Genomic DNA, 12,793 nt, shown 5'->3' with positions numbered 1-12,793 from the left:
TAGCGTATGGCGGGGGGGGGGTGACACTGCGAGCTGTAGAAGAAAGGGGGTGTTTTCAAAAAGTCATATCCCTCCCCCCCCCCCCCCCTGCTGTCTGAGGGAACTCCCACATCAGTGGGCCTTTCCTCAGAACCCAAAGTGGGGCCGGCAAAATGTTGATATGGATCAGTTAGTACATCGCTGGATTACTTGCACTATTTCAGCAAGGGGTGGGGTGGACTGCTAATTTATTTATTACATTTATATACGGCCCCATATCTGAAGCTCTCTGGGCAGTTTACAAAAGTTAAAAACAGTAAACATTTTTTTAAAAAGTATACAAAATCCTTGAATAACCACAACAAAATGACCCACTCCCCTATATACACGGTGAGCCAAAACTATATAGTTGAAATAAAGCTTGGAGTAATCAGCAGTGTAGGACTGAGGGATTCCCTCAGTTCTGCTACTCAAAAATAATCCCTAGGTTGCAAATCTCTGTCTTCCTGGCGTCTGCCTTTTGCATCAGGTTGCAGTTGGTGGGTTTCCGCATTTTATTTAGTAAACCAAAACAAGCAAAGCCTAGATTTTGCAAGCCTTAATTTGGCCTTCCCTTAAGTCTGCACCACATGCACTTTCCTCCCCTGCAATGGGCTTCTGCGTCTGGGAGAGAACAAAGAGGTGGGGCAATTTTTTGTGAACTGCCCAGAGAGCTTCGGCTATTGGGCGGTATAGAAATGCAATAAATAAATAAATAAAACGTTGATATGGATCAGTTAGAACAGTGGTTCCCAAAATTTTTCAGGTCACCGCCCCCTTGGTTCCACAAACTCATGCCCAGCTATAGCCCCCTACCCTACACTATAGAAATCATTCTGAATAGCGGTTTTCAACGACCCACTAAGGAAGATAATAACAATAAAATTCAAAACAGTAACAATTAATTGAATACTTTATTGAAAATTCTGTTGGTGTGCCCTGCCATGCTGGCTGCAAACAGAAGCGTTCGCTCTCTTTTCCCTCCCTCCCTCGGCAAGCCTGGGGCTTGGTGCTTCCCATTTAGAGGGGATTCTAGGAGTTGAAGGACTTTTTTCTGTCTAAACATGCATAAAATTGTGCCTTTAACTTATGTCACACTAGCATGAATACAGGAATCAAATAGGATTTCGTTCTTCAGTGGAACACACTTAGGAGTAAGCACCAGTTCGTTATAGGAAAGAATAAAGTATTTTAATTAAAATTTTAAAATAATTATCTGCCACCTGGTACAGAGTTTTCCTATGGAAAACCTGGCTGGGACTGAAGTAGAGGGGCACTAATTTTACTGTACTTACTGTCTGTAAATATGGTTAACTATCCCACAGTTACCTTGCTATTTTGTTTCTACAATTCATTTTCTCCTGTCTTTTCTTCACTCTCTCTTCATTTTCAGGCTGAATCCTATGTCTTTTTTGCTAAGTGTAAGCCGCTCTGAGAGCCTTTTTTGGCTGAGGAGCGGGGTATAAATATGATAAATAATAATAATAATAATAATAATAATATGCACATTTACCTCAGAGTAAGTGCTATTGATCTCAGTCGGGCTTACTTCTGCGTAGACATACTTAGGATTTTGCTGCAGCTCTGTTTTTATGGTGACACAAGATATACACATACCATGTTTACCAAAAGAACTTTTGAAAAAAGGGGGTTGGACTCCCTGAAATAAGCAAGAGCAGATAGGAATGGTTTCAGCAAGCATTCTGAAAAAAGGTGCTGCTGAATCTTCTTTAGCCAGGAAGGACCTGGGGAATTGCAATTCTCTCTCCCTCCCCCTTTTCTTTTCTCTCCCAGTCCTGTTGTAGCCCAGATTTTGGGGGGAGTGGGAGCACACACAGAGACACACAGCATCTCTCTCTCCAACCCCCCCCCCCCCCAAGCCTCACAATAGCTGCTGGGCTGATTACGACAGGAGGGCAGCAGTTCAATGGGGAGATGGCCCCAACCTGCAACTCCTGACGGGGGAAGGGAGCCTGGTGATGCCTTGCAGCAGCACAAGCAGTCCTGCTCCCCACCCAGCCTGCCTGCTGACTGCTGTTCTCGGCAGCTGCTCTGCCGCCCACCATCCTCCACGTGCTCCTTCCTCTCCGCCGCAGGGCTGCTGCTCCCGCCTTGTGCAGCAACTATCTCGAGAGCTCTGCTGGGGCAGCTTGTAGGAGGGAACAGCTCTGGCCAAGGGAGAGAGCAGGCGGCAGTGGCTCCAGCAGGAAAGAAGCCCTGGGCCCTCCTAGGCAGGAGAAGAGTGGGCAAAGGAGCTGAATTCGACGCTGTTTCCTGCTCTGCTGCCTCCTGTGGGCGCTTCCCCCACCCCCTACTTCTGGTGGGGCCGCTGTGGGCTTGAGCTAGGAGGAGAGAGCGGCTGCGTGAGTGAGAAAGTCCTTCCATGTGGGGAGAGCAGCTGAATTTGCTACTCTTTCCTGCTCGGTCCCTGGGTTTTAGAACCTTCTGGAAAGACCACCTCGAGTGCCCCCCTAGAATCATAGAATAGCAGAGTTGGAAGGGGCCTACAAGGCCATCGAGTCCAACCCCCTGCTCAATGCAGGAATCCAACCCCCTGCTGCCCCTTTGCCTGTTAGCGCCCCCCTATGCAATCCCACTGCCCCCAAGGGCCACCCACTTTGGGAACCTCTGAGTTAGAACATCGCTGGATTATTTATTTATTAATCCAGCCCCCCCTGAGAATTCCTGGCTACAATCATCCCACCCCACCCCACCCCCGACGGCCAGAAGAGGCTGTTTGGGCTGCAACATAACGGGGACCCAAATGAGATCAAATCTGAGCACACACATGGCTGGTGGCCGTGCTGACTGGGGATGATGGGAGTTGCAATTGAACTCCTCTGAAGGGCACCAGGTCGGGGAAGGCTAAAGCGACCGAAGGGTTTTCTGGCAAACTGAGAATCTTTTCCCTTCGTGGCTTCTGTCCAGGAGGAGAAGAGGCACCGCCGGCCTTGCCCACCTCCCCTGCTGCAGCCGGAGCCCGGACTCCCTCCCGGGGTCTTCGGGGGAGGGAAAAGCAGCAGCTCGGAAGGAGCCAAGAGAAGCCGCCTAAAAGCTCCGGTGAACGGAGGCAGCAGGAAGGGGGGATACCAATTTCCCGCCTCTCAGTCCTCCAACCTGGTTCCTAGAGAGGCAGGAAGTCTCACATTTGGGGGAGAAACACTCGACACAGCATCAGGTGTTGTGTTCCCGCAAGGGAAATCAGCCCGGTGAGATTCCCCCGTGAGGAAAAGGAGGAGGAGGCTGGTCCGGGGGGGGGAGGAGGGGGGGTCGGGCACAGAGGTAAGGGGGCTGCATTGCGGGGTGGAAGGGGAGGAGGAGGTCGGAGGCGCCCATGCTTTGCTTTTGCGGGGAGGAAGAGAAAAGCCCCCTTTCAGAAAAGGGAAGGAGGGAATCATGGGGTTGGGGTTGGTCCATGCAGCCCAATCGCCAAGTGGGGCCCAAAGATTCACAGGGTTGCAGGATCCACTCAGAGATCCACCCTGTCCCAGGTCGGAGGATTGAAGAAGTGCAAAGAAAGAGCAATGGCAGAGAAGAGAGGGAGGGAGGGATGGGGACACCCTTGAAAGAGGAAGTCCGGATTTTTCTTTTCTGAGGGCTAATGGAGATCATATTTGACAGATATTGTTATTGTGGTTTGATTTTTCCGACTGATGGATCTTGGGGCCCTGAGGTGGAGAACTTCTGGTAGTGCCTGATCCTCCAGACGCAGCCTTCCTCAACCTGGGGCGCTCCAGATGTGTTGGACTGCATCTCCCAGAATGCCCCAGCCAGCTGGAGCAACCTTCCTCAGCTGGCTGGGGCATTCTGGGAGATGCAGTCCAACACATCTGGAGCACCCCAGGTTGAGGAAGGTTGCTCCAGAGGTAAGAGAGCACTTAGGGTTGCAGCACCTGCCCTCTGGACAGCTCCCCATGGACCCAATCGTCAGCTTGGACCTCGAGACGTCCACAGGCTTTCAGTGAAGGGTGACCCAGCCAGCATGGTGCTGGCTGACCAGTGACTAATGTAGGAGGAATTTTCTGATGATCTTTGTAAGAGGTACTGAACATAAGAACATCAGAAGCGCCATGCTGGATCAGGCCAAAGGTCCATCTAGTCCAGCAGTCTGTTCACACAGTGGCCAACCAGCCATCGGCCAGGGATGAACAAGCAGGACATGGTGCAACATAGGCACAGGTTCTTGCAGTACCTTGTAACAGTACTCCCTAAATTCCCCACCACAGTAGGTGTAAAGAAGATCCGGAGACAGACACCCAGAATGATTGACTTCACTCAGACTCACAAGCGCCATGAAACTGTTATAACTTTAAAACATGTATTAAAACAATTTAAGAAAGTTAAAGCCAGACACACAAACCTCCATTCCGCAAAGCAAATTAAAAAAACATACCATACTCACAAGTCTGGCAGATTTGGAGAACAAGGCAAACATAGGCAAACACAAAGACAGACAAACATAGACTGTGTGCTGGAGCTCTTCTCCCCAGAGGGACTCCCATCTCTCCCAGGTAAGACCAAACCATGCCTGAGGAAAAGGGAAGACCTCTTTATCTTGTGTATCCAAACTTAAATATTCTTTTCAAAGACAAAGGCCTCCCTCCTAAGAAATATTAATTTATTCTGAAATGGCTAAACCTATTGGTCTACATATCTGAGGCCAACCTTTCCTGAAAACCTCCTCTCCTTTCTCAATTAGTTGTTTATGACAATGAAAGGTCAAGTTTCCTGTTCTTGTGGTTGTCGCTCTTATGGACACGAGGATCTTTCTAACCACAACTTCACCTGTCCTTAACCCTGGATCCTTCACCTAGTTACAGTTAGTACATGTCACAAGTTCTTATGACTAATGTCTTTTGAGCAATATCAAATATTTCCAAATCATTTTCTATCAGGCCTTATCCAAACTAAATCATCTAACCCTGATACAGTGTCCTATGTGTGTATGCCCACTTGTAACCATAATATTAAAACATTACCCTATCACTTGTACACCCATTCAAACCCAGTCTATGCCCCCCAAAACTTCTTTCTCTATGCTATGCCAACATACAACCCCAATCTTACACATATTTAGTAAAATATCAAATGAAGAAATAATCTTGCACTAATTTACCATGTTTGGAGTATTAGATATTCTGCTTTTATCATTTCTGGAAGCTGGTTTTCTAGCCCACTGAATCTATGAAATGAGTAAGTAAAATGACATAAGTATCTGAATGTTTGTGTGATGAAAATTTCATTATTTTTCCTTCTTTTTCCCCTTTCAACTCCCAGTGTCCTTTGAGGAGGTGGAAACGAGCACAGGAAACAGCTGAAAAATCCTCGAGTCAGTCCATTGGTCCATCTAACCCAGTATTGTCAAACGTCCTTGGCAGCAGATCTCCAAGATACGACTAGCTGGAAATATCAGGAATTGAACCCGGCACTTGTTTCATGAAAACCACCCAAGCTCAAATTGAAATGTCAGTTATCACTTTTAAAGCCCTGAGCTGTTTAGGACCGGGCTCCCTTTTCTCACATAGTTCTGGGCACCTGTTGATATTGTTAGGAAACATTCTGCTCCTCATCCCACCACCATCTGAGGCTAGGATGGGCAGATGGGTAGAAGAGACAGGGCCTTCTTATCTGTGGCCCTGTGCTACTCCCGAACCTGGGAAGGCTGCCTCGTCTTTCCCTTCCAGTTCTTAGGTTGATAGTGAAGACTATTGTGTTTTAATGGGTTATTAACACGTTGGGTTGTTTTTTTCTGCAGCTACTACATGCCTCTTGTTTTGAATGTTCCCTTGAATGTTTTTATTTCTTGTGTGAAAAGCATGGCTTTGCTAAACATGGAAGAATTCACACAGGAGAGAAACCATTTATCTGTCTGGAATGTGGGAAACCATTTAGTTTGAAAGGGGCACTTACTATCCATCAGAGAATTCCGCAATAGGGGAGGCCAACGCACTGGGGTATGAGCCTTTCCACTTTCCCTTAAATTCTCTTTGGAGTCCTTGCTCCTGATATGCTTTCAGAAGTAAAATTTGATTTAGAGTGGTAAAGCAGCAGTTTCTGCAGCTAAAACTCTCCCCACGGCCTGAGTTCGATCCCAGCGGAAGCTGGTTTCAGGCAGCCGGCTTGGGTCGACTCAGCCTTCCATCCTCCCGAGGTCGGTAAAATGAGTACCCAGTTAGCTGGGGGAAAGATAATAACGGCCGGGGAAGGCAACGGCAAACCACCCCGCTATAAGGCCTGCCAAGAAAACATCAGCAAAAGCTGGTGTCCCTCCAAGGGTCAGTAATGACTCAGTGCTTGCACGAGAGGTTCCTTTCCTTTCTCCGGGCAACTGAATTATTCCCTTCTAAGTGGTGGGAACCCCTCCTTTTGCACACACATTATCTTTCTCTATTTCTTTCAGCTGGAGATGCATGGGGAAAAAACAAATGAAGGAGCACATCAAGTGTCCAGCGAAAGTGATAATTTGCCTGACGTGAAAGATAATATTGAGAATCGAGATGGGATAGACATGCTGGAGGGAAAGCCAAGAAATAAAGAGAGTAATATATGTCCGGATTCTGACCCCCATGCAATGATGGTACAACAGAAAACAGCAAAAGAAGTGAGAGAGAAGAAATCCCCTGTGTCTGGAAAAATCATCTCTCCTGAAACAAGTCTGAGTGATCATTGTACAACTCATGCAGCAAAGAAACGATATAAATGCCTTGAGTGTGGAAAGAGATTCAAGGACAATGCTAACCTTCTTGCCCATCAAAGAACGCACACAGGGGAGAAGCCATTTAATTGTCTGGAGTGTGGGAAATCATTTAGTCAGAAGGGGGCACTTACTATGCATCAAAGAATACACTCTGGAGAGAAACCATTTGAATGCGTCAAGTGTGGAAAGAAATTCCGCCAGAAGGTTGCCCTTCAAGTGCATGAAAGAACACACACCGGTGAGGAGCCGTTTAAATGCTTGGAGTGTGGAAAGAGCTTCAGGGATAAGCATGACCTTGCTAGACATCGAAAAATTCACACAGGAGAGAAACCGTTCATCTGTCTGACATGTGGGAAAGCATTTAGGGAGAAGGGAACACTTTCTGTCCATCAAAGAACACACACCGGGGAGAAGCCATTTAAATGTCTGGAGTGTGGAAAGGGATTCAACGGCCGTAGTGTCCTTCAAGAACATCAAAGACGGCATATTGAGGAGTCGCCATATAAATGCCAAGAGTGCGGAAAGAACTTCAGCTCGAAGAACGGCCTTACTTTACATCAAAGACTACACACAGGGGAGAAACCATTTGAATGTCCGCAGTGTGGAAAGACCTTCAGATGGAAGGGGACCCTTGAAATACATCAGCGAATTCACACAGATGAGAAACCATTTGAATGTTCACAGTGTGGAAAGAGATTCTTTTCCAAGCGCAGCCTTAAACGTCATCAGTTAATTCACAGAGAACACAAGGCATTTCAATGTCTGGAGTGTGGAAAGAGATTCAGCGATAAGCATTACCTTTCTAGGCATCAAAGAATTCACACCGGAGAAAAACCATTTGTCTGTTTGGAATGTGGAAAAGCATTTCGTTGGAAGACAGCACTTACTTTCCATCAAAGGATCCACTCAGGGGAAAAACCATGTAAATGCTTGCAGTGTGGAATGAGCTTCAGGTGGACGGTGACCCTCGCAATACATCAGCGAATTCACACAGGCAAAATAGAGAAACCATTTGAATGTTTGCAGTGTAAAAAGAGATTCTTTTCTAGGCAGAGCCTTACACGTCATCAGCTTATTCACAGAGAGGACAACCCATTTAAATGTCTGGAGTGTGGAAGGAGTTTCAGCGATAACCATGACCTTGCTCAGCATCAACGAATTCACACTGGAGAGAAGCCATTTATCTGTCTGGAGTGTGGAAAAGCATTTAGTCAGAAGGGGGCACTTACTGTCCATCAAAGAATGCACTCTGGGGAGAAACCATTTGAATGCTTGGCGTGTGGAAAGAGATTCTGCCGGAAGGCTGCCCTTCAAGCTCATCAGAGAACTCACTCAGGGGGCAAACCATTTAAATGCCTGGAGTGTGGAAAGAGTTTTAGTGATAAGCATTGCCTTGCTGCTCATCAAAGAATTCACACAGGGGAGAAACCATTTATCTGTCTGGAATGTGGAAAAGCATTCAGTCAGAAGGGAGCCCTTACTGTCCATCAAAGAGCACACTCAGGCAAGAAGCCATTTAAATGCCTTGAGTGTGGAAAGGGATTCCACTGCCGAAGTGTCCTTCAAGACCATCAAAGGAGGCACACTGGGGAGAAGACACATAAATGCCAAGAGTGTGGAAAGAGGTTCAGATGGAAGAACGGTCTTAGCATACATCAAAGAATTCACTCAGGGGAGAAACCATTTGAATGTTTGCAGTGTGGAAAAAGCTTCAAGTGGAAGAAAAGCCTTACAATACATCAGCAAACTCACACAGACACAGGAGAAAAACCATTTGAATGTTCACAGTGTAAAAAGAGGTTCAGGTGGAAAATGAACCTTGCAACACATCAGCGAATTCACACAAACACAGGAGAGAAACCCTTGAAATGTTTACAGTGTGGAAAGAGATTTTTTTCCAGACACAGTCTTACCCGTCATCAGTTAATTCACAGAGAAGACAACCCATTTAAGTGTCTGGAGTGCGGAAAGAGTTTCAGGGATAAGCATGACCTCGCTAGACATAGAAGAATTCATACAGGAGAGAAACCATTTATCTGTCTGGAATGTGGGAAAGCATTTAATCAGAAGAGGGCACTTACTGCCCATCAGAGAACACACTCAGGGGAGAAACCATTTGAATGCTTGGAGTGTGGAAAAAGATTCTGCCAGACAGGTGGCCTTCAACGTCATCAAAGAACTCACACAGGGGAAAAACCATTTAAATGCCTGGAGTGCGAAAAGAGTTTTAGCGATAAGGAACGACTTGGTAGACATCGAAGAATTCACACAGGAGAGAAACCTTTTCAATGTTTGCGGTGTGGAAAGAGATTTAGTGAGGGGCGATACCTTAGAAATCATCAGACAACTTGTAAAGGGGAGATCCCTTTTAATTGCTTGGGACTTGCAAAGGGATTCCAACGGGGGGATCCTCTACAATACAATCAGAGTGCTCCCAGTGAGACTTCTTTGAAGGAGGAAGAGTCTGATACTCCTGATCAGTCCTCTGTTACTGTAATCCTGGGACAAGATGAGGGGTCCTGTGACAGCGGCACCTCGTCTGAGGTTCCCAGCAAACCATTCAACCCTGTCACAAGTCCAGCCGTGATTCCAGATTCTCTTCCCACCACCCTCGGCTCAACGGAGCACAGTTTGCAATGCATCCAGTGGGATACTCAGAGCCATGGTGGGAGGGACTACCTGACTCCCAGAGTACCCTTTCTCCCAGGAAATGCACTTGAGTAAGGGCCTGCTCAGGAACACACCTCTGCTTATTAGCAGGCTCCAATGCACCTGCAGAATCAAAGACAGCCAGAATAAATGCTCCCAGACTTTTTCTTGGTTAAGAGCTCCAGTAGCGCTATTTGTCTCTATTTACTCAAGACTGGAGAAACTTATTTCAGTGTCTGGAGTATAAAAGGAGCTTGTGGCGGACTGCACGTCTTACTTTACATCAAAGAAGCCTCACAGTAAAAAGGATTTAAATACATATGGGTGATTACATTAATCATTCCCTGTGTCCATATACTGTTTCCTCTTAAGGACATAGTTTTGTCAACCAATGTGTAAATTATATAATGGTTTGGATCTTAATGGGGCCTTGGATGACCGGCCCATTCTAGAAACTTGCGTTTTCCCTCCAGAAGTGCTGCATTGCAGTCACGTGTGGACTGGTGCCAGTGGGGCTGAACATGTGTGCAAGGCCCCAATCAGATCGAACCCATGATCTCCCAACTGTGGCTTATGACAGAAAGTTGTATAATGTAAGCCCCCTGTAGCCCCCAAATGCTGGTGTTGCATGATTCTCTAGCACAGCGTGGGGAGTGGCACTGTGGGCAGTAGAACAAAGGGGGTGTCTTATCCCCTCCCGCTCTTCATTTTCCACTTACGGAATCTAGGGAGTTACCTAGGGAGGTTGTAGGCTCTCCCACACTAGAGGCATTCAAGAGGCAGCTGTCAGGTATGCTTTAGGGTGGATTCCTGCATTGGACTCTATGGTCTTATAGGCCGCTTCCAACTTTACTATTATATGATTCTATGAATCCTCTAATGTACTAATAGGGACACCTGGAGAATATGGAGATGTAGGGGAAGAGGTACTAGCCAAGCCCAAGACCTTTTCTTCCTTCCCATGGACAAATTTTGATCAAACTGGCAGTTGAATTTTAGTTTAACACTTACACTCAGTGCTGTGTTTTATAAAGGTTTGTGGGTTCCCCCTCTGCCACAAACATCCCTGCTAAAGATGTAACATCCAATTTACGAAAGTGGGTTTGGCCTCCCATATGATCAGGCCTATTTGTTGTCATGTTCTAAATTTTGATATTTTCCACTTCGGTCTGCTTTTCCAGCTACGTCAGTTTTGGAATCTTTAATCGGAACCCTTTCTCTAAATGGAGGCGTTAGGTTCTTGGCACAAACGGAGAGGGTTCCCCCCACAGTTGTAGCTGTTAGAGATGTCGATCATATAGGCCGTAGCTAGACCTAAGGTTTATCTCAGGATTGTCCTGGGGTCAAACCTGTTTATCTAAGTGCCACACAGGGCATCCAGCAGGGACGAACCCGGGATGATCCTGGTGTTGTCCCTTAACCAGGGATTTAAAGGCTCGCTTCCCCGGCACGTTAATAGCCAATCAAACACGAGGCTGGAGAATACACTTAATCCATTTACTTCCGATACTGCAGTATGGGGGTGCTCTCCGGTTCCACAAGATGGAGGCGCCCAGAACAAAGGAATCTCACAGTATATATAGGCCCTGACTACAAGAGGGTGTTAGTCTCTTTCTAACCCTTCTATTGGTCAGTTCTGGATTCGCAAGTTAAGTTACATTCAATTTTCAAGTTAAGGTGCACAATCTCAACGAGTCATAGGTTACATTGGATGCTCTATTGGTCGAAAGTTTTTCCCTTTGTCTGCTAGGACCTGATGTCCACCATTAAGGAATGCAAATCTGGCATATAGCCACATGTAGCCACCCTTTGGCAGAGATGCCATCTTTTAACCCTTGGCACATTACATTCATTAGAGAGATGAAACCTCTCCCTGGGGCCATCACTGGGATAAACCTTAGGTCTAGCTATGGCCATAATGTCACGTCAGTTACGTTTTGCTCCATTGGGCCCTTCTGATGAGACACAGCTCTATCTCCTTGTAACACCTGAATATGGTGAGGGCAGTGCCAGAACTGGATCAGTGCCTAGACTCAGCAATGGGTTGGATGAGGGCCAACAAACTAAAGCCTGGGGGGGGGAGGGGGAAGTGTTTTCCTTCCGTAGCATGAGTTGAAAGTATCAGATAAGATACAGTGCAGGTGGGGGAAGGGATCAAGTTGCCAAGAAATAGAAAAGAATATGGACCGTTGATGTGAGGGGAGGGGGAGTGAGGGAGGAGGGGAGAGTAGAAGGGGTCATGGCTGACTTGAGAGAGACATTAAAGAAAGTCTTCATGAGCGAAAGAATACAGATGAAGAAATAGAGGCCCTTTCTACACCTAAGGGTTATCCCAGGAAAATGGAGGGATCATCCCTGCCTGATCCTGGGATCCCCTGTATGGCATTTGGATGCACAGGAACGATCCCGGGATGATCCCAGGATATAGGACTGGTGTAGACATGCCCAGAGAATAAACCCAGGAGGCAGCAGAAGGCCAAGAGTAGTAGTAACAAGAAAAAGAAAGAAGCCTTTGTTCTTGAGGGAATGAAGGACCTGTGCTGTGTCAGAGCTGACTGAAGAAGCAAACAGGACTTTGGGGTTTGTGTCTTCTGATGGACTGGCTCCACTTACGTTAACCGACTTTTTTCAATCAAAGTGAAAAAAAGTTACTGAATCTGAAATTATTAACTTTAGGTTTTTCTACAACTGCCATCCTAACCCTAGGCTATGCCAAAGCAAAAATTGGTATTTCCCAGCGAATTTGAGATATTGAATTCCAAAATCATTTAAGCCAAGCAGCTCTATACCCTGTTTTTAGGGATAATAGAGGGTCATTTGCACCTGCTATTTGATCAATCTGACCATCCCCAAACTTAGAAAGCCATTTATGCTAGCCAAATTTAATGTTTTACTGTCCGCACTGTTGGAAGGTGGATTGAAAAAAGATCCCTTATAGCAAGCGGATTTGCCTGTGTGAGATGGGAGAAGTAGAGTCAGTGGGTCACGTCCTACTTCGTTATAGCTTTTATCAAGACCTTAGATCTTCTCTTATAATCCCACTCATACAAAAAATTCCAGGTAGGCCGGATGAGATACTACCTAGAGTAGCTAAAGTGACTAGATTTTGTGCAGCAGCCATAAACCGTGGTAGAGAGGTGAGAAATTAACATTGTTAAATGCTCTACAGATCGGTTTCTCCTGTTTCTCCTGTTGGTGCTTGTATATTTTGACTTTTAATCTCTCAATTTCGACTATTTTACTGTTCTTGTTTTTAACTGTATTGTTCATTTGTTCTGACATGCTGGCTGTTTGCTGTAATAAACTTGATTGACCGTGTCTTCTTAAGGGACCTCTGGAAATTGGGGACAGGACTGCAACAGATTTACTATGCTACTGTTACCATTGTCAAAATGATTTGCTTAAATGCTGGAAGTGTTTATTGTAGCA

General features: G+C 46.2%; 1 protein-coding gene across 1 annotated transcript; it reads left to right on the top strand.

Moving 5' to 3' along the window:
- The first annotated feature begins 3,174 nt into the window (after positions 1-3,174).
- On the top strand, positions 3,175-10,068 carry LOC134396289 (zinc finger protein 585A-like). Its single transcript, XM_063122725.1, has 3 exons — positions 3,175-3,227; positions 5,296-5,483; positions 6,419-10,068. The coding sequence occupies exon 3, from the start codon at positions 6,425-6,427 to the stop codon at positions 9,437-9,439; it is 3,015 nt and encodes a 1,004-aa protein (XP_062978795.1). The 5' UTR covers positions 3,175-3,227; positions 5,296-5,483; positions 6,419-6,424; the 3' UTR covers positions 9,440-10,068.
- The last annotated feature ends 2,725 nt before the right edge of the window (positions 10,069-12,793 follow it).

Source organism: Elgaria multicarinata, chromosome 3 (genome assembly GCF_023053635.1).
Source record: "Elgaria multicarinata webbii isolate HBS135686 ecotype San Diego chromosome 3, rElgMul1.1.pri, whole genome shotgun sequence".
NCBI lineage: Eukaryota > Metazoa > Chordata > Lepidosauria > Squamata > Anguidae > Elgaria > Elgaria multicarinata.
This window is presented reverse-complemented; position numbering and strand designations above follow the sequence as displayed.